We start from the raw sequence: 24,306 nt of genomic DNA on the forward strand, positions 1-24,306 counted from the left end.
AGAGCTTTCCACAATGCCTTGAAAACATAATTTCTGAAGGTTTCAAGGAACCAAAGCAATGAGATGTCCCAATTTTTTTTTTCCTTTTAACTTATATTCATAAAATGTAACAAGTTAAAAAATGATTGTTTTTTTCTTCGAGGAAACAGTGACATCTAGTGGAAAGTTTTAGTCATCGCAGACATTTATTTATACGTTCCTCCAAAGGTCAAGAGGCAAAGGAATGCATGAAGTAAGAAAGTTCTCAGTAGAGGCTTATTTATCACATACCTGGCACCATACTACATGCCCTACGCTTATTAATTATTTAATGTACATAAATAGTTCTTCCTTTTTTTTTTTCTTTTGAGACGGAGTCTCGCTCTATCACCCAGGCTGGAGTGCAGTGGCCCGATCTCAGCTCACTGCAACCTCCGACTCCCGAGTTCAACCTACTCTCCTGCCTCAGCCTCCCAAGTAGCTGTTGCAGATGGAACCTCACTCTTGTCACCCAGGCTGGAGTACAATGGCATGATCTCAGCTCACTGAAACCTCAGCCTCCCGGGTTCAAATGACTCTCTGCCTCAGCCTTCCAAGTAGCAGGGATTGCAGGCGCCCCACCACATCCAGCTAATTTTTTGCATTTTTAGTAGAGACAGGGTTTCGCCATGTTGGCCAGGCTGGTCTCGAACTCCTGACCTCAGATGATACACCCATCTTGGCCTCCCAAAGTGCTGGGATTGCAGGCGTGAGCCACTGCGCCCAGCCTGGTTTTTCCTTTTTTAAATATAAGTAGAAAAAAAAAATCCTAGCATGTGAATTTATGTATTTACTCTTAGCATCATTCTTTTCCCTATGATTTTCCAAGATAATGTTTCAGGAATAAGTCGAGAACATGAGGCCTGGCATGGTAGCTCATGCCTGTAATCCCAGCACTTGGGGAGGCCAAGGTGGGAGGATCACTTGAGGTCAGGAGTCCGAGACTAGCCTGGCCAACATGGTGAAACCCTGTCTCTACTAAAAATATAAAAATTAGCTAGGTGTGGTGGCTAGTGAGCCGAGATCATGCCACTGCACTCCAGCCTGGGCGACAGAGAGAGACTCTGTTTAAAAAAACAAAAGTAGGGAATTTGACACAAATAAAATAAACTAGAAATAGATTTTTTAGGCCAATGGATTTTAGGTAAAAGAAAAATATCAGCTTTTCCTTTTCCTTAGCCTGTTCCTTGAGGACAATGACATAGAATGTTGTGAGCATCTGCAAGCATAAGTAGGAGGCGGGCTCTCACTGAACAGCACCTACCGACTCCCACCGGGGCCCGAACCGTGTAGTGCATGCAGCCCAGGTGGTCCATCTGCGTGCACTCCGACGTGTGGTGCAGGATGGAGGAAGCGAAGAACCTGAAGTTCTGCACAGACCGGGGAATGTCCATGGTTCTTGCCAGTGCTAAGGTTTTCCCTGTAAGAAGCAAACAACATAAAGCACTATCGGCTAATGGGGACACTCTATCCGTCAGCTTCCACCGCCCACGTGTCCCAACTCACACTGAAACGGCCTGGATTCCTTCCAGCCTGGGGCAGGCATTTCTTGACCTCACAAATATTTGATCATGGTTTGACAAAACCATAAAATATTTCGGTATAAGGTTGGAAACTGAAGTGGGGGGTTAAAATTGAGTCAATAATCTTTGTTTTGTGGACTGAACACATCATTCTCATCCTCAGTTTGCCAGATGCTACCACTTCACCCACACAAACTCTTGCAATTCAGTCACCAGGCTTTGTACCTGTGACAAAGGCATTGAAATATGGGTGTTAGGACCATTGTATTTGCACAGCAGAAAACGAAACACTTTCACACACATGGAATGTGTATTTCATGACCTCTCAACACATGGTAGAGTCATCAGAAGGGCGGCTGGGAATTCCCTGGCATGGGATGCTGCATGGCACCTGCTCGCCCATCACATGCCCTGCACGTCCTAGCTCCTGGATGGAGTAGAAAGAGAAACAGAAGCTTACCTGGACTGCTACTGAGTTCTCTTTAGCGATGTAGGGAGACTGGCCAGGAACACCAACAGAGAACTATTTCCTTTTCAAGGGCTTAGGACTCAGGCTGCTTTCTAATTTGGGCTTGGTTTATAGCACACATATAATTTTTAAAACTCTTGCCTTATCCTAACAGATATTCTTGCAAACATTTACAGATATTTACTCCATTACCCTGACCTCAGGGAAGGAGTGGAAAAAAAAATCAGAAAATGCATCGGGGGTGGAATGGTGACTGACATATCAGAAAACATCCTAAATAACCTGACTGCATAACTGCTTTTCGAATTATCTTTGCTTTGAAATTTTCTGCTTAGAATGAGTAGGAGACTGCATGATCAGCCCTAGTTCTTCATCTCTCTATGTCCATGCCCTTTGCTGTATATATTTGCACTTCCTTTCATCCAATGGACAGAGTATATTTCTTTGCCCCTCAGCTTTTGGGTCCAGCCATGTGACTTTCTCTGGCCATCTGAATGAGATGGGGTGGGCCAGCTGCAAATCCTGGCCTTCCCAGGCCTGGAGCAGGAGAGGGTTTGCTCTCCACTTCTACTATTGACAGAGGAGCAGGCACGTGGGCTGGTCCGATGGCCCCAGGAGGGGTAACATGAATAATCAGAGATGCCCTGAGTCCCATGTTACAGTTAAGAGGCAACTCTCACCTTGGTCTTTAGACTCGGCCTGGGCAAACTCCTCCAGGGACTGCTCCAGCAAATCCGCCACCTGGTTCAGGACCCGCGAGCGCTCCTGGGGGCTGCGGGATGACCAGCCGGGAAAGGCTTCTCTGGCGGCCTTGACCGCGGCTTCGATCTTTGAGGAGCAAATGGGAGAGAGGGTCACCTTAAAGCTGCTACTCCTGAGGGGATGGACGAAACCAGAATCCTCAGGTCTCCATACACCTCATTTTTTTGTTGTTGTTTTTTTAGACAGATTCTCACTCTGTAGCCCAGCCTGGAGTACAGTGGTGCAATTTTGGCTCACTGCAACCTCTGCCTCTGGAGTTCAAGTGATTTTCCCACCTCAGCTTCCTGAGCAGCTGGGATTGCAGGCATGGCTAATTTTGTATTTTTAGTAGAAATGGGGTTTCACCATGCTGACCAGGCTGGTCTCGAACTCCTGAATGCAAGTGATCCACTCGCCTCAGCCTCCTAAAATGCTGGGATTGCAGGTGTGAGCCACCACGTCTGGCCCACACCTAATTTTGAATATTCAGCATGCCCCAGTGCTGGGCCACCCACCAAGTAAATGACACAGGTGTTTACATGACCAGCAAAGGAGGGGTACCACAGAAACAAAGAAACACACTCCATTTCAACCAATGCATCCTGAATGTGGTAATCAGAGCATTAGAAAGAAGCTATTTGAATTTTAACAGATGTACATTTTCAATCACTTCAGAAACTAGAATTTTTAAAAATATCGTGGGCCAGGAGTGATGGCTCATGCCTGTAATATTAGCACTTTGGGAGGCTGGGTTGGGAGGATCTCTTGAGCCCAGGAGGTTGAGACCAGCCTGGTCAACATAGTGAGACCCTGTTTCTACACAACGTTGTTTTAAAAAAATTAGTTGGGCATGATGGTGCATGCCTGTACTCCCAGCTACTCAGGAGGCTGAGGTGGGAGGATCACTTGAGCCCAGGAGGTAGAGGCTGTAGTGAGCTGTAATTGTGCCACTGCCCTCCAGCCTAGGTGACAGACTGAGACCCTGTCTCAAAAAAATGTATATATTATATACATTTTGCATATATATAGTATATATATTACAGAAGAAGAAAATTAATCTAGATATGTGGAATCTCTAAAGCTTCTAACTCAGCTCTGACATATCTTATAAGGTCTGAAATTTTGGGTGAAATCACATCCTCAGATTGTCAATTTCACTTGAAATGACTAATTATATTCATAATTTATTGACTAATTTTTATATAAGGGAATATGCTAAATACTTTATACAAATTATTTTGTTTAAGTCCTTTTAAAATTCTATAAAATAAGTATTTCTATGCCCAATTTACAGAGGAGAAAACTGAGACACAGAAACTCAAGTAACTTGCCATAGGTCACACAGCTAATAAGTGGCAGAATCAGGACTCAAACCCAGATTTTGGTGGTTCCCAGGATCACAGGTTGCTCTGCCTACTGCCTGGTTCTGCCCAGTGGAAGAGGCCTTACTGGGGAAGAGGAGATTTGTGGCTGAACAGATGGCTTGGGTACTTGCTTTTAGAGTTACATACAAAAGGAAACAATATATGTATGAGAAGGTATGGGCAGGATCAACTCATGGCCAAAATGTGATGTAGGCAAAATAATTTTCAAGTCCTCTTCTGCCTTTCTCTTCTCTCCAGCAATGTCTAAGTAATGCCTTCTCCAGAGATGACAAATCCCTAACCTGTGTCTCACTCCTGTCCTTTCTCACATGCATGAAAAGTTATTAGAATCACAGCTGTCTTCCACCACTGGGCCCTGGCTCAGACTCAGAATCCTTTTCCATAGGCTTCTGGCAGCCGTGAGCATCTTTTTTGGAGGACTTGACCTGAAGCAATCTAGCCACCCAAGCCTGTGCTAGCCCTTATGCAAAACTTGACCCACACCCCTCCTTCATTTTCCTCATGCAAACGGACTGATATGGTTAGGTTTTGTTTCTCAACCCAAATCTCATCTTGAATTATAATCCCCAGACGTCAAGAGAGGAAAGTGATTGGTTTGTGGGGGCTATTTTCATGATAGTGAGTGAATTCTCATGAGATCTATGGTTTTATAAATGATAGTTTTTCCCGGGCTTCACACGCTGTCTCGCCTGCCGCCAGACATGCCTGCTTCCCCTTCAGCCATGATTGAAAGTTTCCTGAGGCCTCCCCAGCCATGCAGAACTGTGAGTCAATTGAATCTCTTTCCTTAATAAATTACCCAGTCTTGGGTAGTATCTTTATAGCAGTGTGAGAACGAACTAATACAGTCACTTTTAGCTGAGGTGAAGTAAGGTTTAAAATGATTCTCATCTTAATTAGAAAATTCTAGAAATATGGTGGCTTCACCTCAAAAACTAAATCTCAGATGTGGACCTGTAGACAGGATGGGGCAAGAGATTCCTTTGGTTTCTTCCACCACTAGCTGCAGCCATGAGGAAGCCCCACTGCCAGCCAACAAGAGGAGCATGAATTCCTACTCAATGTAAAAATCTGATCTTTTTGCTATTCAGAAAATTCAAGTCCACTCATATTTTCTAAGTTGCCTTATAGCACATCTTATGTCCATGTAATACAGAATACACATTAATGTACTACAAACAATAATATTAGCATAAGCTAATACATAGAAATCATTTACTATATGCCAAGCACTAAGGGCTTTACACATATTAGTCTGTTTAATCCTCAGAATAACACTACAAAGTAGATATCATTATTATCCTCATTTTATAGATGAGGAGACTGAGCCTTGCAGAAGTTCAGCCCTAAGTCAAGGCCATGGATATCAAGTGGTGCAGCTTGTCTTTGAACCAGGCAGTCTGACTCTAGTATGTGCTTATAACTGCAATGCTATAATGCAAATGTGCTATGCACACAGGTGTGCATGTGTGTGTGCACACATGTGCACATACCAATGGATCTAAGCATCAGAGATGAGAGTGTTAGCACTGTCCTCTGTAAAATAAGGATCATAATAGAGACTTCTAGGTTGTTATAACTTGCTTCTTTGGATAATCCATGTTAAAGGGCTTACTGAATGTACACTACCAGACTTTAAAATATACTACAAAACTATAGTAACCAAAATAGCATGGCACTGGTGTAAAAACACACACATAGACCTATGAAACAGAATAGATAATCCAGAAATAAATCCATGCATTTACAGCCAACTCGTTTTTTACAAAGCTGCCAAAAATATGCATTGGTGAAAAGATAGTCTTTCCAATAAATGGTGCTGGGAAAATTGGATAACCATATGCAGAAGAATGAAACTAGACCCCTATCTCTCACCAAATCAAATCAAAACAGATTAAAGAAAGACTTAGACAGATGTTAAGACTCAAAACTTTGAAACTACTGTAAGAAAACACAGGGTAAATACTTCAGGACATTGATTTGGGCAAAGATTTTTTTGGGTAAGACCTCAAAAGTACAGGCAACAAAAGAAAATTAAATAAATAAATAAATAAATAAATAAATAAAATAACATTAAGCTAAAAATCGTCTGCACGACAGAGGAAACAATCAACAGAGTTAACAGGCAACCTACAGAATGGGAGAAAATATTTGCAAACTATCCATCTGACAAGGTATTAATAACCAGAATATATAAGGAGCTTGAGCTTTTATGTATACATATACAACTCAATAGCCCCCACCAACAAATCCAACTTCAAAATAGGCAAATGATCTAACTAGATAGTCCACAAAAGAAGACGTACAAATGGCCAAGTATATAAAAAATGCTTAACATCACTAACTATTAGGGAAATGCAAGTCAAAACCACAACGAGCTATCATCTCATCCCAGTTAAAATGGCTATTATTAAAAAACAAGAAATAAAAAAGGCTGTTGAAGCTGCAGAAAAAAGGGAAGACACATACACTGTTGGTGTGAAAGTAAATTAGTGCAGCCATTATGGAAAACATATAAAGGTTTCTAAAAAAAAAACTAAAAATAGAACAACAATATGATCCAGCAATCCCACTACTGGAAATTTATCCAAAGAAAAGGAAATCGGTATACTGAAGAGATACTTGTACCCCATGTTTGTTGCAGCACTATTTACAATAGTCAAGATATGAACTCAACCTAATGTCTATCAACAGATGAATGGATAAAGAAAATATGGTATATATACACAATGGAATATTATTCAGCCATAAAAAGGAACAAAATCCTGTCATTTGCAGCAACATGATTTCAGCTGGAGGATATTATGTTAAGTGAAGTAAGCCAGGCACAAAAATACAAGTATTACATGTTCTCACTCATATGTGGAAGCTTAAAAATGTTGATCTCATGGAGGTAGAGAGTAGAATTATGGTTACCAGAGGCTGGGAAGGGTAGAGGAGAGGATAGAGGTTGGCTAATTAATACAAAAATATGGTTAAAAGGAATAAGTTCTAGTAGAGTGACAATAGTTAACAATAATTTATTGTATATTTCACAATAGTTAGAAGAACGATTTGGAATGTTCCCAACACCAAGAAATGATAAATGTTTAATGTGATGGAGATCCTAATTACCCTGATTTGAGCATGACACACTGTCTGCATGTATCAAAATGTTGCATATGCCCATAAAGATGTACAATTATGATGTATTACTTTTTAAATTTTTTTTAAAAAGAGCTTAATGACTGCAAAGCACATAGCAAAAGCTGAATAAATGGGAGCACCAGCAACATTTTTCTGAGTGATGTTTTGGGAAATTGGACATGCGGTTTGTATGGTAACCATATTTTTGAAGCCAGAAAAAAACTATGACTTATGGGATCAGATAGGATATTTGGAAGTTGGATTGCTGAGAAATTGAACATATCTATTACTCTACTAGCTAGTGCATCCATACCTCACTCTATTTTCTAAAAAGGTATGAGCAGTTAACTGCAGGAAATATTTCAGCTGAAATTGGCATGTTTGTCATTTTTAACTTCACTTTGGCAAACAAGGAAGAGTGGAAAACACAAAGCTGGATTTCCCAGAGCTGTGTTAGGTCATTTGAAGCAAACAAAATTGCAGATTATAATTTAACCAATGCATTAACCAACATTTGCAAACATTAATCCCTAAGTCTAAAGGTTTATTTTAAATGCAAGACAGATTTGAAGTATTAACAAAAAAGAAAAAAAATAGCAGTGTTCTTCAAAAAAAACTTTGCATAGAATATGTATCTTTATATAAAGGCTATAATTATATTTTAAATAATCTAGCTCTTTGTGCCTTAAAAATAATAAATTATAATTCATAAGGCATTAGATGACTATATATACATCAGCTACATTTACCACTTCAGATATATTTACATTCTCAGTGCAATAATTGATAGCTAATCAAATATATCTCAAATATTTTACAAAATTCTCCAAGTAAAATTAATACTACATTGCTAAAAAAATGTAATGCATATGCCATTAAACACTTTGAATAAGAAAAAAGATGCTGTTAACTCAAACTCCAAAAATATATGGGAATTTGATTTTGAGTTTCATCATTCAAATGATTGATTTTATTTTACTAGGTATTTTGAAGACATGAGAAATTATGAGAAGACAATCTAAAATAAAGCCCACAGTTTTTTGCTTGTTTGTTTTAGTAACGCTACACATTTTTTTAAATTCCATGGATATAGTGGTAAATTTAAGCAGTGCTTGGTGGAGAAAAGGGAATATTTAACAAAGCGATAACTCTTACAAATAATACTTTGTACTAGACACTGATTAGGAAATGTTTGAGAATTACAAAAAAAAAGAACTGCACACAGGGCTGTGTTAGGTTAGCTAGAAAATGACTTACTTCTGAATATAGTAAGAGGTTTGTTCTATGTATCATACAGTCCAGTTACAAGGTAAATCTTCTCAGAACTCAAATCTTCCTTCTATCATGTTTAACAATCCTACATCTTCCCCCAACTGCCTCTGCTTTTAGAAAATTGTTACCCATAATTGGCCAACATATTAAACACATTTCAGTCTTCTTTAAGTGCATATACTCACCTCATCTTTTCCACTATTTGGCACTCTGCAATACACTTCCCCCGTTGATGGGTCGTAAGAATCTATGTATGAGCTACAAGGTAAAAATTTTCCATCTATGAAGTTTTCCAGCATCAAAAGTGCCTTTGTTCCAGCCATAGCAAGGAAAAATTCTGCCTTTCCTCTTTACGACTGAGCACTCAGGTTGTCCCCACCACTGTCTGTACTCCTGAGTGAGCCTCCCCCTTCCCAGCCCCCATCTCCCCTTTGCCAATCAGCGAACGTGGGAGGACACCTGACACTCTCAGAGAGCATTCCAGTCTCCAAACTCAGAACTAAGAGAGTGGCTGAATGTTTCACAGACTTCTAGTGCAGTACTTGACATGGATAATTGTGTGTAAAACTAACAGCTACTTACGTATGTGTTCACAACCCTTTAAAATCGTCAAAAGGCATCTGAGCGTGTGATTTTATTGGGTTCACACTGTAAACTGTTCATTGCTCAAACACTGATTGGATGTCAGGCCCCGAAGCAAGTCCTTTACATGAATTTACTCATTTGTTTCACACAACAGTCCTGTATGAAGTAACCATTACTTCCTCTCTTTATAGAAGAAACTGAGCCTTGGAGCGGTTAGACCATTTTTCCACGGTCACATAGCTAGCAGGGGATGAACTGTAGCCTTTTAATCTCCAAATCATACACTTTTTTCTCAACACATCACTGCTCACCCTGCACAGGTGACTGAAGACAGATGCCCTCTTTCCATGGCTCATCTGTGTTTCTTTACTTTGGCTGCCCTCTCTCGGAAGAGCTGTCTCTCCATCCCAAAACCGGGGCCACAGTGGCTGTTCACATCTTCCTAGATGTGCCATGGAAATAAAGACAAGCCAAAAACATGTGTGACACATATAGCAAGGGGTTCAGATCCATGATGTAGCTGCGAATTTCTACAAATTGGTAAGAGAAATGAGCACCCCAACAGAAATGATAAGCAAAGATACAAAAAAGCAATCCATAGGAAAAGCAACACAATTGACTAACGAATATATTAACAATGCTCAGCTTTGTTGTTAAGCAAGGAATGTGAAATACAGAGGTGGCCTGATTTGCCAATCAGACTGGAGAGCATTTTTAAAGATTGAGAACATCTACTCTGTGGGGATGTGGAGAAGCATCCCTAGGCCATAGGCGGGAGGGTTCGCAGAACACTGCTTGGGGCAATTTGTCAGTGTCTGGTCAATTTCCTTTCTAGGAATCTCTCCTACAGAATTACGTGCTCATGAACAAGTAGGTAAGTCACAGGACATCGTTTTTTATGATAATTTAAAAATCAAAACAACCTAAATGTCCATGAATTGGAGAATATTACAGTATAATTGTTATATTCATAACAAGGAATACTACTTAGACATTAGAAGGATGTATTGTTAAGTGAAAAAAGAAAGCTAGTGAATAATATATATGGTATAATTTCTTTGGCTATTTACATGGTTGAGGGGAAGGCGTTTTTACTCTAAATACTTTTAAACTGCTTAAATATTTTATGGCAAGCCTATATTACTTTTATAATTATGATTTATAGTTGTAATTCAGTTGAACATTAGGTACCGATATTCTAAAATTCATTGATCACATGGGGGCACTTGCTGGCTGTGCACCTCCTTAGGCCCTCTCTGCTTCCATCTTTATTGGTCCCTAGATATTCTCCAAAATTCTTGCTAATCTCTGATGCAAAGCAATAGGCAAACCCATTCCCTGTGAAACTAAGCTCCGGGCCCCTGTCGGCCTATCTAAAGACTGTCTATGACACTCTGCGGAACAAAGGACCAACTTCTTGGTCTTTTTTTCTTTGCAGCTCTAAAGTTCTGCAGAAGCTTTGGAAATATAACTCATTATCTTTAGCATAACTACATTCTTTTTTTTTTTTTTTTTGACAGTCTCACTTTGTCGCCCAGGCTGGGGTGCCGTGGTGTGACCTTAGCTCACCGCAGCCTTGAACCCCTGGGTTCAAATGATTCTTCTGCCTCAGCCTTCCTAGTCACCCGGACTACAGGTGTGTGCCACCACGCCTGGCTAATTTTTGTATTTTTTGTAGAGATGAGGTCTCGCTATGTTGGCCAGGCTGATCTTGAACTCCTGGGCTCTGGTGATCCTCTTGCCTCAGCTTCCCAAAGTGCTGGGATTACAGGCATAAGCCACTGCACCCAGCCATAACCACATTCTTGGCAAGAGCTCAATCTCCTCACCCAGTAAAAAGTAGAAAAGCTGTATAAAGATGTTAAAGGTGTACATTTTTTCTCAGCTTAAAATTTTTAACATTCCTTTTCTAGGTTACTTTTTTGTTTTTAAATGAACTTTTATTTATTCCTCACACCATATGCAAAAATTATTTTTTGAATCCATTTTATTTTTTATGTTTTTATTTTTATTTTTGGATACAAGTTTCCCTGTTACTCAGGCTGCAGTGTAGTGGTGTGATTATAGCTTACTGCAGCCTTGAACTCCTGGGCTCAAATAATCCTCCTGCCTCAGGCTCCTGAGTAGCTAGGACTACAAGCATGCCACACCATGCCTGGCTAATTTATTATTATTACTATTATTGCTATTTTGTAGAAACAGGGTCTTGCCTGCATTGCCCAGGCTGGTCTCAAACTTTTTTTTTCCTTTTGTTTTGTGTTAATGATTTTTGGTCGTATTACTATGCTTTTGTTGAAAATATCTTCTGATTTTTTTAAACACTGGTCACATATATATAAATACAGTTATCACCACATAACAACATTTCAGTGAATGACAGACCCTATATACAACGAAGGTCCCATAAAATTATAATGGAGCTAAAAAGTTCCTATTGCCTAGTGACATCATAGCCATCGTAATGTCATAGTGAGAGGCATTACCCACATTTGTGGTGATGCTGATGTAAACAAACCCACTGCACTGCCACTTGTGTAAAAATCTACCACATACAATTATGTGCAGTACCTAATACTTGATAATGATAATAAATGACTGTTAGTGGTTTATGTATTTACTGTCTGTACTTTTATCATTATTTTAGTGTATATTCTTTCTACTTATTAAAAAAAAAAAAAAGTTAACTGTAAAAAAACCTCAGGTGCTTCAGGAGATTTTCCAGACGAAGGTATTGCTATCTGAGGAGATGGCAGCTTCATGCATATGACTGCCTCTGAAGACCTTCCAGTGGGACAAGATGTGGAGGTGGAAAGTATTGATGATCCGGACCCTGTATAGACCTAGGATAATGTGTTTGTGTCTTCATTTTTAACAAACAAATTGAAAAGTAAAATTTTAAAGTAAAAAATGTAAAAATAGAAAAAAGCTTATGGAAAAGGGGATATAAAGAAAATATATTTATACAGCTGTACAATGCATGTGTTTTAAGCTATTATTACAAAGAGTCAAAAAGTATTTTATAAATGGAAAAGTTCATAAAGTAGGAAAGTTACAGTGAGCTAAGGTTAATTTATTATCGAAGAAAAGTATTTGCTCATAACTTTAGTGCAGCCTAAGTGTACAGTATATTGTCCAGTACTGTGCTAGGCCTTCACATTCACTCACCATTCACTCACTGACTCATCCAGAACAAATTCCATGGATAAGTGGCCTACACAGGTGTACCATTTTTTATCTTTTATACTTTATTTGTTATGTATTTTTCTGTTTAGATACACAAATACTTACCATTGTGTTACAATTGCCTATGGTATTCAGGACAGTAACGTGCTGTACAGGTTTGTAGCCTAGAAGCAATAGGCTATCCCATTTAGCCTAAGTGTATAGTAGGCTGCACCATCTTGGGGTAAATACAAGCTAAAAGTTTTGCACAACCATAAAATCAATTAATGTCACATTTCTCAGAATGTATTCCCATAATGAAACAAGTATAACTATAAATACATATATGGGTAAATAAATACAATCATCTATACATTAGGGTCCATTCAGAAAACGGAAAGCATGGCAGGTTTGTCAAAATTAATACCAGGAAATGTTTACCCAGACGAAGCTGAAACAGCATGTAAGGGCTGCTGAGATAACCCAGAGATTAGCAACCAACCACAAAAAGCAGCTGCCATTCTTTAAACTGGAAGACAAAAAGGAAGAGGTGGGCTACGAGAAACCAGAAACTTTCAGGGGACCGCCCCCCCTGCCCCCCCCCCCCCGCACTCCCCCCCGCCCTCTGCCCCAGCTGGTGTTGGGACTTTTTTTTTGAGATGGAGTCTCGCTCTGTCGCCCAGGCTGAAGTGCAGTGGCTCCATCTCAGCTCACTGCAACCTCCGCCTCCCAGGTTCAAGCGATTCTCCTGTCTCAGCCTCCTGAGTAGCTGGGATTACAGGCGCACGCTGCCATGCCCGGCTAATTTTTTGTATTTTAGTGTAGACGGGATTTCACCATGTTGCCCAGACTGGTCTCCAGTTCCTGAGCTCAGGCAATCCACCCGCCTCAGCCTCCCAAAGTGCTAGGATTACAGGTGTGAGCCACTGTGCCTGTCCGGTGCTGGGACTTCTGAAGGGCATGGTGTGGCTGATGCTGGGAGGCCCAGAGCAGCTGGAGTCTGGAGCTGGCGCCGTTGCCTGTCGCCGGAGAGTCGCTGACAGGCACTGGAGACAGAAGGTAGTCTCAGGCTCTTACTGGTGCTGCCCATGGTCAGAAGGTCAGCTGGAGACAGAATGCGAGAAATACACAGCTCCCAGCCTTGGCACCACAGAGCAAAGTACCAGTAAGTGAATTTGGTGCTGAGAGACAGTGAGTACCACCCGGTGTGTGTATAAAGACTTCTGTAGCCCATCTCCTTGGGTCTCCAACAACTCTGCCTAATTGATGGACTTATCAGAATGTTTGTCTTTTTGTACAGAGTGCAAAGGATTCTAATGGGAGGACTATGGAAGGGAGATCTTTTTGAAGAAAGGACTTTTCCAAGGATGGCATGAGAGAGGAATTTTCTGCCACGTGACAGCAAAAGAGGATGGAAACCAGACACGGTGCTTCAAAATAGTGCCTGGTACTGATCAGAACTCCCCACACAAAAGATCAGGCCCAGCGGCAGAGCAGGCGTGTCTGTCAGTTACAGTGTCTGTCAGTTACAGTGGCGTCCTTGTGCCATTGGCTGCTCAAGCTGGGCCTTCGCTGGTTTTTCTTTCTTTCTTTCTTTTTTTGAGACCGTTTTGCTCTTGTTGCCCAGGCTGGAGTGCAATGGCATGATCTCAGCTCACAGCAACCTCCACTTCCTGGGTTTAAGTGATTCTCCCACCTCAGCCTCCTGAGTAGCTGGGATTACAGGCGCATGCCACCATGCCCGGCTAATTTTGTATTTTTAGTAGAGATGGGGTTTCACTCTGTTGATCAGGCTGGTCTCAAACTCCTGACCCCAAGTGATCCGCCCTCCTCGGCCTCCCAAAGTGCTGGGATTACAGGCCTGAGCCACCGCGCCCAGCCTCGCTGGGTTTTCATAATGTGCTGGGCCTTCCCTCCCTTCCCCTCTGTCCTGTCAGCCCTTTTCTGTCCGCAGTGCAACCACTTGATCCCCACCTGCAGGTCAACCACAGAGATGACTCTGGAACCAGAGCTCAGCTGAGCTGAGAGAGACTTTCACTCTGGAGGACAAAGCATGGGCCTCACTCAGAGTCTGACCATGTCCGTTGACCCCAGTCCCGATACCTGAGCTCTGACATGCCCTCAAGGCCTTCTCTCTAAGCTTGGCACAGATGTTTCTCCTGTCAGTTTCCCTTGAAGAGACATGAAATCCTATATCTGGGCCTAGTGGCTGAGAACCTACTTCCAGGTACTTCTACCTGCTTCACCGGACGTGTGGGTTATCACCTGCTCCTGAATTCTTCTGGCTGGCTCCATCTGCTGGCCACTGTGTCCTGCTGAATGCAGATTTGTTCTTACCACATCCCTGTAACACCATTCTGACCCATGGGGGAAGTGTACTCCCATTTGCGGTAACAGAATCTACCTACCACCACATCCCAAGGGGTGGATTCACTGTCAGGTCCTGCACAGTGAGGACAAGGGACTCAAGACCTTGAGTGCACTGAGAAAAAATTATAAATGGGAGGTATTAAGTATACTAATATTCTAAGAGAGCTAGTTGCTCTAGAATATTACAAAAGAGAATAAGGTGGTTTTATCTAATAGAACAAAAGTTATTCTCTTTAAAAGGGGAGAGGCAGTCTTGATTTAGGGGGCCCCAGGTATACTGTAGTTCTGAACTACCAACAGTGGTAAACAAAAATCACAGCATGGCAGCATGAGGCAGCTGGGAGGGGTACGCTAGACTCAGGAGAAACACAGAATGGGGAACGGAGAGTGCCCAGACAGTGAAATGAAGCCATCAGAGGTGAGGCTTTGGAGAAGGATAGGGGAGCATGGATACAGAAGCATGGAGAGGAAGTTAAAAGACCAGACAGTAATTCCAGGCCAAATAAATACCTGTTTTGGGGCACCATTTTCCTTCTGTCTCCACAAGAACCTTGCTCACTGGATTATCATCTAACTTTTCATTCTTCTCCTCTCTCCTGGCACTTTCGGCCTCTTCAATATAATATCACATAAAATAATATAATAAACAAACATTTAAAACAATCTTCCCTGGCTCTCTGGCCTCTGTCCTCTCCTCTATAATCCTTCTCTCCTACTGAAAACGGTACATAGAATGAATTAAAATGAAAGTGCTATTGTTATTGGAATAACTACCCTCACTTATATGTGGCAGGATGCTGTTCTCTTGCCCATTTGCCACCCCCAAACCCCAATCTTCTTAGCCTCACTACTAGGAGGAAATATTGTGCACAATCACACATCAGAATTATCCTATGCAAGGTTATCAAAATGAAACACTAGAGGTTTCTTTGGTTGCATGTGCTCCACTCAAGAATTTGGGGACATGTCCTTGCCCTTCAAGGTCAGCGCTCAGAATGGGACCACTGTCTTGGGATGATGGTTGCAGGATCCCCCAAGAGATACAGCTGAAGGCTAGAAAAACTGGGTGAGGAGAGGAACAATGTATAAGAGAGAAATTCAAGAAGTATGTATATGGGATTCTGTTTCAAGTGTGAACAGATAAGACCTTAACACATATGCTTATATTAAACTCAGTCATTTTGGGGAAAATGCCAGGTGCCCCCTGTGGTGGCCACCCCTAACGTTCTCTAACATACAATTCTCCTCCTGAGTACTCCTCAGCCCCTTTGCAATGAGGTGGGGCCGTTTGGATAGTTCTGGCCAGGGTCTTTGAGTAAAAGCCAAGCCTTCTGGGGACTGTCCACTGTCTCTCCCACTTCCCTGTAGACTAGGAAGGCTGTGTGTTCCCGGTGGCAGGTACAGGATGGAGAACCTCTGTCAGCCTGGACTAAGTCACTCTACGGAGTACAGTTCTATCATGTGGTGATAATTAGCATGAAATAAACATGTGTTTTCCCATGCCACTGTATTTGGGCACCAATTTCTAACCAATCACAGCATAAACAAGCCTACCCTGGTTAGCAGGCATGTAACTTTAGTTGGCTAAAATTTCAAAATTTCTCATTGATGCTCTTTGTGTTGCAGATAGCAGTCCCTGGGCAATGATCCCATATCTAGACAGGAATAGAGCCCTCTGTGAAGAGACACAGCTCTTTTCCTCAAAGAAAAGGGCATGGTCAAATGCGTGGGGCCTGACAGGTGTTACATACCATGTTAATGATGCAACCCTAGCCTACTTCCCTAACCAAGGAGGTGAAAGTCCAGTGCCCAGCTCAGAGGCAAGACTTAAAGCTGTGGTCAGTGGAGGGAAGGTAGGAGCCTCCAGGGCGAAGGTGTACACCTTCTCCGGTATGGAAACAGTGCTAAGATGTCAAAACTTAAACCTAGGTAAGGGGTGGCGAATTGATATTACAAAGGCCACAAGCTGTGGAAGCAGCTACCATCTGACTCCACAGTACCTTGATTGATATTTGTGACTGGACACTTGGGGAGGATCAGACATTAGGATCAATTAAGATGCAGTTCTTCTGGGCCAAATGGCCAAGGATAATCAGAGAAAATAATATCTTACACCAAATATACTAAGTGGAAAAAACTGCTCAGCAAAGTAGACTTCAGAAATGATTCTGACCCACAATACCTTAAAATGGGTGTGACTGACATTGTTTTTCTTTTCAAAATGTACTAAGATACGAGACTCCCTCACTCTCAACTCCCATGCAGCGGCAGATCCTCCAGGCTTCCTAACTCTGTGGTCAGATCCAGTTCACCAAGGGAAAGCTTTTTAGGAATTGATTTTCACAGGAAGGATTTTACTTGGCCAGGGACCACTTCTTATCATCCAGGAGATTTAACAAGATGTTTTCAGGCATATCTAGAAGAGGTGCAGGGCTTCTAACATGGGCTTCTCGGGCCATGTATACAATTAACCAGGAATGAGGCCAGGGATCTCACTGCTTATTTGTTCACCCTGGGAGGAAGCCCTGGTTGCCTAGACTTTCATTCAGGGATCAAGAACAAAGGACAGATGCAAAGACTTGCACAGTATATAGCTGAACAAGGATCAGCATTAGGCAGAATAGGTATCCAGAAATCTACATTGACACTCTGTTAAGGTGCCAGGAATAACAACAAAGTGGAGATAAAAATTCTCTATGGCATGTAGGATTCACAGGCAACACAAACAGGGATCTTTCAGAAAAAGGCTCTGTATCTTGAAGTGGATTCTTTAATGCCGGGCATGGTGGCTCACGTCTATAATCCTAGGACTTTGGGAGGCCCGAGGTGGAAGGATCACTTGAGCCCAGGAGTTTGAGACCAGCCCAGGCAACAGAGTGAGACCCCTATCTCTACAAAAAAATAGAAAAAAATTAGCCGGGTGTGGTGGTGCATGCTTGTAGTCCCAGCTACTTGGGAGGCTGAGGTGGATCACTTGAGCTCCAGGCGGTCAAGGTTGCTGTGAACCGTGATCGTGCAGTAGCACAATCATTGCTCACTGCACTCCAGCCTGGGTAACAGTGAGACCCTGTGCTGGATGCCGAGCCAGAAAAGTGAAGGTCATGTTCTCAACAATTCTCCATCCACTGAAGAACTATGGTGGTGGGAGTGGGGGCTGACTGTGGGATTTCCCTAACCCCTAGACAGCAGGGCTCCAAGACAAGTCAGAGAATAGCCTTGCCCTCCCTACATCAGGAACAAAGTGGGGTTAGAGACATTTTTGTTTCAATTGGTGAAATGTTAACAGAGGCTAGTTGAACAGCTGTGATCTACACACATTAATTTCTCAATTTTGATTATTATTATTGTGGTTGTGCAGAAGATAGAGCTAGCTAGATAGATATAGATAGACAGATAGATAGAAAGACAGATAGATGATATAGTCTCACTCTGTCACCCAGGCTGGAATGCAGTGGCATGAACATGGCTCACTACAGCCTCCACCTCCTGGTATCAGGCAATCCTCCCACCCCAGCCTCCCAAGTAGCTGGAATTACAGGCATGCACTACCATGACTGGCTATTTTTTTATTATTTTTTGTAGAGATGGGGTCTCACTATGTTGCCCAGGCTGGTCTTGAACTCCTGGCTCAAGTATTCTCCTGGTCTTGGCCTCCCAAAGTGCTGGGATTATAGGTGCGAGCCACCGCACCCAACCTCTGGAGAATACTTTGTAGGAAACAGATATTCAATTCAGTAGTGATGGGACATCATGTGGCAACATGGTTTAGGAAAAAAATTGTTTCTATTGGACTTGGAACTTTTCATTTGTTTGAAATATTTTCCAAAATATTCATAACAGAAAAGGAAGTGGATTCTTACCTCATATTATGAACATATTATTAATATCCCATAAAAATTTTTTTTTTTTTTTTTTTTTTTTTTTTGAGACGGAGTCTCGCTCTGTCACCCAGGCTGGAGTGCAGTGGCGCAATCTCGGCTCACTGCAAGCTCCGCCTCCCGGGTTCACGCCATTCTCCGGCCTCAGCCTCCCGAGTAGCTGGGACTACAGGCGCCCGCCACTGCGCCCGGCTAATTTTTTTCTATTTTTTTTAGTAGAGACGGGGTTTCACCATGGTCTCGATCTCCTGACCTTGTGATCCGCCCGCCTCGGCCTTCCAAAGTGCTGGGATTACAGGCGTGAGCCACCGCGCCCGGCAAAAAATTTTTTTTTAAAGAGGGGAAATGTCAGGGCTGGGGAAAGGCTGTGATATATTAGAATAGCTTCGATGGCACTTATTGCTAATGTTCTAATCATTAGTAGAGGGAAGAGTTTATGGGGTTTTCTTAATTGTTTTAATCTATATATGAATTACAAATGTTCTTTCGCTTGTATTAAATACTATATAACAAAAATTTAAAGACTTTATTATTTAGAACAGTTTTATATTTATAGAAATACTGCAGCCAGTTTCCCCCCAATATGAACATCTTATACTAGAATAATACATTTGCCACAATTACGGAACCAGTAGTGATACATTCTTAACTAAAATCCATAATTTATTGATATTTCCTTAGCTTTTACCTAATGTCTTTGGTACAGGATCCCACTCATGACACATTACACTTGCTTATGTCTCCTTACGTCCTCATGGCAATGAGTTTCTCAGATTTTTCTTAATGTTTTATGACCTTCACAGTTTTAATGAGTATTGGCCAAGAATTTTGTAGGATGCTCCTCTATTAAATTTGCCTGATGTTTTTATCATGATTAGAGAGGTGTTGTGAGTTTTTAGGAGGAAGAACAAAGAGAAAAAGTGCCATCTTCACATTATTATACATACATATGTTTTGGTATGTATAATCAACATGACATCACTCTTGATGTTAACCTTGATCACCTGGCTGAAGAAGTACTTGTCAGGTTTTTCCATTATAAAATTCTTTTCACTGCTTTTTCCATACCGTACTCTTTGGAAAGAAGTCACTAGGCTCAGCCCCACACATGAGGAGTGGAGTGTTATGTTCTACCTCCATGAAGGTGAAGTATCTACATAAATTATTTGAAATGCTTTTACAAGGGAGATTTGTCTCTTCATTTCCCCTTTCTTATTTATTCAATCTCCTTTTATTTATTCAATCATTTATCCATATTGGTATGGACTCATGGGTATATTTCCTAAGGACAGTCATTCTGTTTCTTTTCTAGGTTTTTAGTTAAATGTTTCTTAAGTTAGTTTTCCCATAGGCCTATAGTAAAAAATATTTAAGGATATACTGCTTTCTTTCCATTACATACAAATATATACACATATACACATGCATATATGTAAAATACATTTGTTGTATACACATGTAATACATAGGTATAAGGGTTATACACATTTTTAAAAATTTTTACTTTGCTGATTTATTTCTATTACTTTGTATTCCACAAATGATTTGAGATGACTTACAGAAATAAAAACACATACATTATAATAGGTTGGGGGTGGAGAAAATATTAGGAAGAATGAAAAAGTGCTCACAAACAAGATAAAGCCAGGGATACGGGTAGTTTACAAAATGCCTAAGATCCTGTACAGTTTGGGGCCTCAAATTTGGCTGTCAGCCTCCTGGCAGCCAAAACAAAGAGAAAACTATCATCAGTATAAAGCTATCTGAAGCTTTAATAAGTAGTCTCACTTTCATTTTTGAAAATAATCTTAAGTTTTCTTCATTAGGTTATTTAGAAGAGTGTCTTTTATACGTCCCATGACTAAAGTATTTCTAAAAACTCATTTTAATATACAGAACATTTGAATATTATGCTTTTGATAACCTGGGGTTTTCTTCATCACTAAGAATACTTTATTCAATTTTTGTAAATGAACATTTTAGAAGGTGTTTAAGGAAATAAGTCTGGCCACAAGTAAAACTCCTCAGATGAAAATGTCAGTATGCTGTCATGCAGGAGGCTCTCGGGGCATCAACAGTATTTCGCTTAAATTACCATGGTTTGATATCTGGCTTATAGGCTCTGGGATCTGAATTTGTCAATATACTGAGAATAGGCTCGTTTAACTAAACTCAAGAGGTTAATATTTAACACCCAAATTCCAATTTATTTATATACTATGAGAAGTATATCAGAAAACCCCCAGATTCTTGTGTCCTCATTCCTGGCACATTCCCTTCCTCTAATTAAACTACTTGAATTGCCAAACAATCAAACTTCAGCACATTTATTCTTACCTTCAGCAGAACTTATGTAGCTCAGTAAAAGTTAAAGGAACAACAAGGAACCAGAAGAGACATCAGACAAATCAAAATTCAACAGTATTTGAATCTAGCTCAGAGTTATGTATTTATCTCCTAACTGGGCCTGGCCTGGCCAAGGCAGCCAGGGAGTCTTTCCTTTCTGGACAGAGTGCAATCATTTGAATATTTATGGCCTTGCAAAATTCCTGATGAAATTTAATTCCCAATGTAACAGTATTAAGAGTTGAGGCCTTTTAATTACAAGATTGGGCCATGAGGGCTCCATCCTCATGCATGAGATTAGTGTCCTTATAAAAGCACTTAAGGGAGCAAGTTTGTCCCTTCAGCTCTTCTGCCTCATGCAAACACGGTTTGTTCCTTTTGCCATGTGAGGACACAGCAAGAGATGTCATGTTTGAAGCAGAGAGCCCTCACCAGATACCACATCTGTTGGTGTCTTGATCTTAGACTTCCCAGCCTCTAGAATGTTAAGACATAAATGGCTGTTATTATAAATTACCTGGGTAATTTAGGGTATTTTGCTATAGCAGTTGGAACAGACTGAGAGACAGAGCTTTGAATGAATAGCATTTGTTGCTGTGAACCTTTCTCAAGATTCCATGGATAACTAAGCCCTCTTATGAATGGCACAGACCTTCTTTAACTCTTTGCAGATATCTTGCTATTTTTGTTTTCCATTTCGTTGTTAATTCCTGTTCCTTTGTAGATTTGACTTTTCTCTATGACCAATTTTAGAATCTGTGTCTTCAGTATTCCGCAGTTTCACTAAAATGTACTTAAAAGTGGATTTCTTTTTATTTACCATCCTTGAAATATGTTGTATTGCTTCTCTTTGTGAATTCACGTCTTCCATCAATTCTGGAAAATTTTACAGCTCTATTTTTTGATATTGTACATCCATTCTCTGTATTCCCACTTTCTAAAACTTTAATTTTATATAATATATACCTTCTCATTCTAGTCTCCATTCCACATGAACTTATTCGTCTTTATCTTATTGTGGGTAAATTCTCTGATCTATGCTTCCAGCTACTAATTCTTTCTTTGGCTGTATCTAATCTGTTTAATTCAAATAGTTTTTAGTTTCAATTATATATTTCACACTTAAACATTATGTTTGATTTTAAAACACATATGGTCATTTTATAGTCTCTTTTTTACTCACCTCTTATAAGGAAATATTAAATATTTAAGTATTTTAGCCAGCTATTTTATATTCTGTAACCAGTAATTCCAATATCTGTAGTCCATTTAAATGATTCCAAACCTAAAAGACAACTCCCATATCTATAGTCTGATCCACTGAGTTCACTTTATAACGTAACTCTTCAAGAGCAGTGTTATCACTGCTCATTATCCAATTCTTGAAGGAAACTTGTAACAGTACATTCTCTTTTTACATATGTTCATTTTTTCTGCTTTGCTGTTTAAGTCCTCTATGACCTTGTTTGTTTACATTATCTATAAGGCAGAGCTATGAGAATTCCTCAATAATTGTAATTATGTCCTTTAATTTTTAATGTCTAAATTTCATTATGCATTTTTATGTCATTTGGTACAGCTTGTGCATTATACTTGTTATTAATATGAAATTCTCTTACCTTAATTTTCTTTTTACTTGCTTTAAATTCTTAGTCCAGTGTTAATATTGCTACTCCTGATTTCTGGAGAGGCAGTGTAGTGTCTTTGAACATGCCTCAGTCAGACTTAAATCTAAATTCAAATCATGTTTCCATAATTTATTTACTAGTTTTTAGTAATCCCTCTGGGCTTTAGTCTTCTTATCTGTCAACTGAGGTTAATAATACCTACCTCATATAATTATAGATATGTCATATTAGTGAGTATATGAAAATTGCTTGGCACATGGTAGACATCCAACAGATCACAGTTATTTTTGTCTCCCCAGTACATCTGTGCCCTTTCTTCTTTAAATCTATAGTGTTATTTACAAAATAGGAATATTTTGTAGATGGCATATCATTAGCTTTGCAGTTTGAGTCTACATTTTAAAGATAAAAACCTATTTTCATTTATTGTAATGATCACAACCTTTGTCTTCATTTAATTTTCTTGTTTCCTTTCCATCTTTTGCTGTACAGACTTAGTTTCTTTGCCTTTTTTTTTTTTTTTTTTTTTTTTTTTGCATTGATATGAATAGTTTCACTAATTCCACTCGTGGTTACTGTAAACATTCTTAAAACTTTGTTTTATGGGATTATCAGAATAACAAAATAATGTAGTCCCTTTATGGACTATAAGTAATTTAATGCTTTTCTTTCCCTATTTCATATCCCCATACTTGGCACAATAATTTAATTCACTTACTTCATTATTTTGTTTTGCATTGTATTTTACATCTACATTTACACTATTAACTTACTTGTACATACTTAAATGGTTTTGGTGTGAAAAAGCAGCTTCTGACCTAGCATTCACACTATGTGGTGGTGTTCTCCTGCTGAACATTTAACAATTCTCAAATCTCTAACATCAGATGAGGTCACCGTAATCCGGATAAAATGAGATACTGTAATCATGCCTGAGCACAGACAAAAACAAAGTCACTATGCAAACCATAAATAGCCAACCTCTTCTTGTGGCTAACATGGATGACTGTTGCTTCTTTCCTTTCCTCCCATCCACAACACAAAAATTAAGATACCCAATTGCAAAATCACTCCCACTTTCTGACAGCACTCACTCAATCCAGAAGAAACCCGTGCTTGCTTCAGCCCTCCTTAAAATTAGCTACATGTGCTCAAATTCTTAGCAAGCCCCTCCTTACACCTTCCCACGGAGAAGCACCTATAGACCCCAGTGGTGTGCAGTCTCTCTTGCTGCAGCAAGCATCAATAAAAACTAATTTTGATTACAATTATGCCCTGGTGATCTTTGATGACATCAACAAATGATGAGCATCAACAGATGTTTGCTGCAGAATTTTCTACCATCACCTACTCCCCAATCGTAAAGTTTCGAATTATCTCTCTCTGATACCCTGTCCCCTGGTTGGACTATCAGCCCTATTAAGACTCAAGCCGGACAGCTTTCTCTTGTGCCTGGAATATGACAGGCTCATAATTAGATGAGGAAAGGATGAATGTTTTTCTCTTACGCATTTCTATAACTATTTTAGAGGGAAATTAGAAGACGATTAAGTAGTTTGTACTGGGCCTACTTGTCTTGATTTTTTGGAAACTGTATAATTTTGACTAATTTCTGCACATCAGGATCTGTAATTGTTATTTTTATATCAATAAAAAATACCTCTAATAATTCTATTGATTACATAAAATGAAAATAACTTGGCTAACGCTCACAACTATGTAAAAAAATGCATTGGAGAGACACAAAAGAAATACATGAAAACATTGGCAGCAGCTACCTTTAGGTGATAGAACTGTGGGTTA

At 40.2% G+C, this 24,306-nt stretch overlaps 1 protein-coding gene across 8 annotated transcripts in view; it reads right to left on the reverse strand.

Annotated features, from left to right (window-relative positions):
* ALDH8A1 (aldehyde dehydrogenase 8 family member A1) overlaps positions 1-11,036 on the reverse strand; it is a 33,825-nt gene extending 22,789 nt beyond the window's left edge. For 6 of the 8 annotated variants that reach the window (XM_005551899.4, XM_005551897.4, XM_074037071.1 and 3 more), the window contains exons 1-3: positions 8,720-8,892; positions 2,691-2,838; positions 1,283-1,438 (exon numbers count right to left, since the gene is read on the reverse strand). In XM_005551899.4, the coding sequence (XP_005551956.3) occupies positions 1,283-1,438; positions 2,691-2,838; positions 8,720-8,857 (442 nt within the window). In that variant the 5' untranslated portion in view covers positions 8,858-8,892. Of the gene's footprint in view, positions 1-1,282; positions 1,439-2,690; positions 2,839-8,719; positions 8,893-9,430 lie in introns of those variants that run through there. The other 2 variants (XM_074037069.1, XM_045391503.3) reach the window with 1 other exon arrangement.
* Positions 11,037-24,306: the final 13,270 nt, after the last annotated feature.

This window comes from Macaca fascicularis, chromosome 4, assembly GCF_037993035.2.
Source record: "Macaca fascicularis isolate 582-1 chromosome 4, T2T-MFA8v1.1".
Taxonomy (NCBI): Eukaryota; Metazoa; Chordata; class Mammalia; order Primates; family Cercopithecidae; genus Macaca; species Macaca fascicularis.